This window comes from Octopus bimaculoides, chromosome 11 (assembly GCF_001194135.2).
Source record: "Octopus bimaculoides isolate UCB-OBI-ISO-001 chromosome 11, ASM119413v2, whole genome shotgun sequence".
Lineage (NCBI taxonomy): Eukaryota > Metazoa > Mollusca > Cephalopoda > Octopoda > Octopodidae > Octopus > Octopus bimaculoides.
In genome coordinates, this window is record NC_068991.1 from 60,382,370 (window position 1) to 60,382,951 (window position 582).

The 582-nt window shown below is 31.6% G+C and overlaps 1 protein-coding gene across 2 annotated transcripts in view; it reads left to right on the forward strand.

Annotated features, from left to right (window-relative positions):
* The first annotated feature begins 6 nt into the window (after positions 1-6).
* LOC128249100 (transforming growth factor-beta receptor-associated protein 1 homolog) overlaps positions 7-582 on the forward strand; it is a 16,051-nt gene continuing 15,475 nt past the window's right edge. For both annotated transcript variants that reach the window (XR_008265227.1, XM_052971883.1), the window contains exon 1: positions 7-140. Coding sequence is in view for 1 of the 2 variants with exons in the window: in XM_052971883.1 (XP_052827843.1) it covers positions 78-140 (63 nt within the window). In the remaining variant the exon portion in view is untranslated. The remainder of the gene's footprint in view (positions 141-582) is intronic.

The following is a 582-nucleotide window of genomic DNA, read 5'->3' on the forward strand; positions in this document are numbered from 1 at the left end:
ATAAAAAATAACGAATCAAAGATAAAGCAGTGAAACATTGTGAGAATTGAAATGTAACTTCGTAAAAGTTAAAAATAATGAAAATGTTGAAACCACTGAAAAATTCAAAGGTTAAAAATAGTAAAAACAATAATCTTAACGTAAATTGAACGCTTTTTTATCTATTTGGAAATATTTGCATTTAATCTTGTAAAAGATTTCTTTTTAACATGTATTTTAACGTATTTTCTACTTTTAAAACATCATTTCATTGTGCCACTTTAGAAACACACGGGAAGTAGAGAATTTTTGCTTTACACTCCCACACTCACTCACAGAGGCACAAAAACACGAACTCTTACCCTCTCTCTCTTTCTCTCTCACACACACATATACACATACACACACGCACACACACACACACACACGCAACAACTCATTCATATGCATACGTATAACTGCATTTATTCAATCACGCATACACACAAACATATGTACACGCATATCAAGACTCTACGCAGTAATTTAATACTGAAAGTGAAACTACTACTACTACTACTACTACTACTACTACTACTACTACTACTACTACTACTACTACTA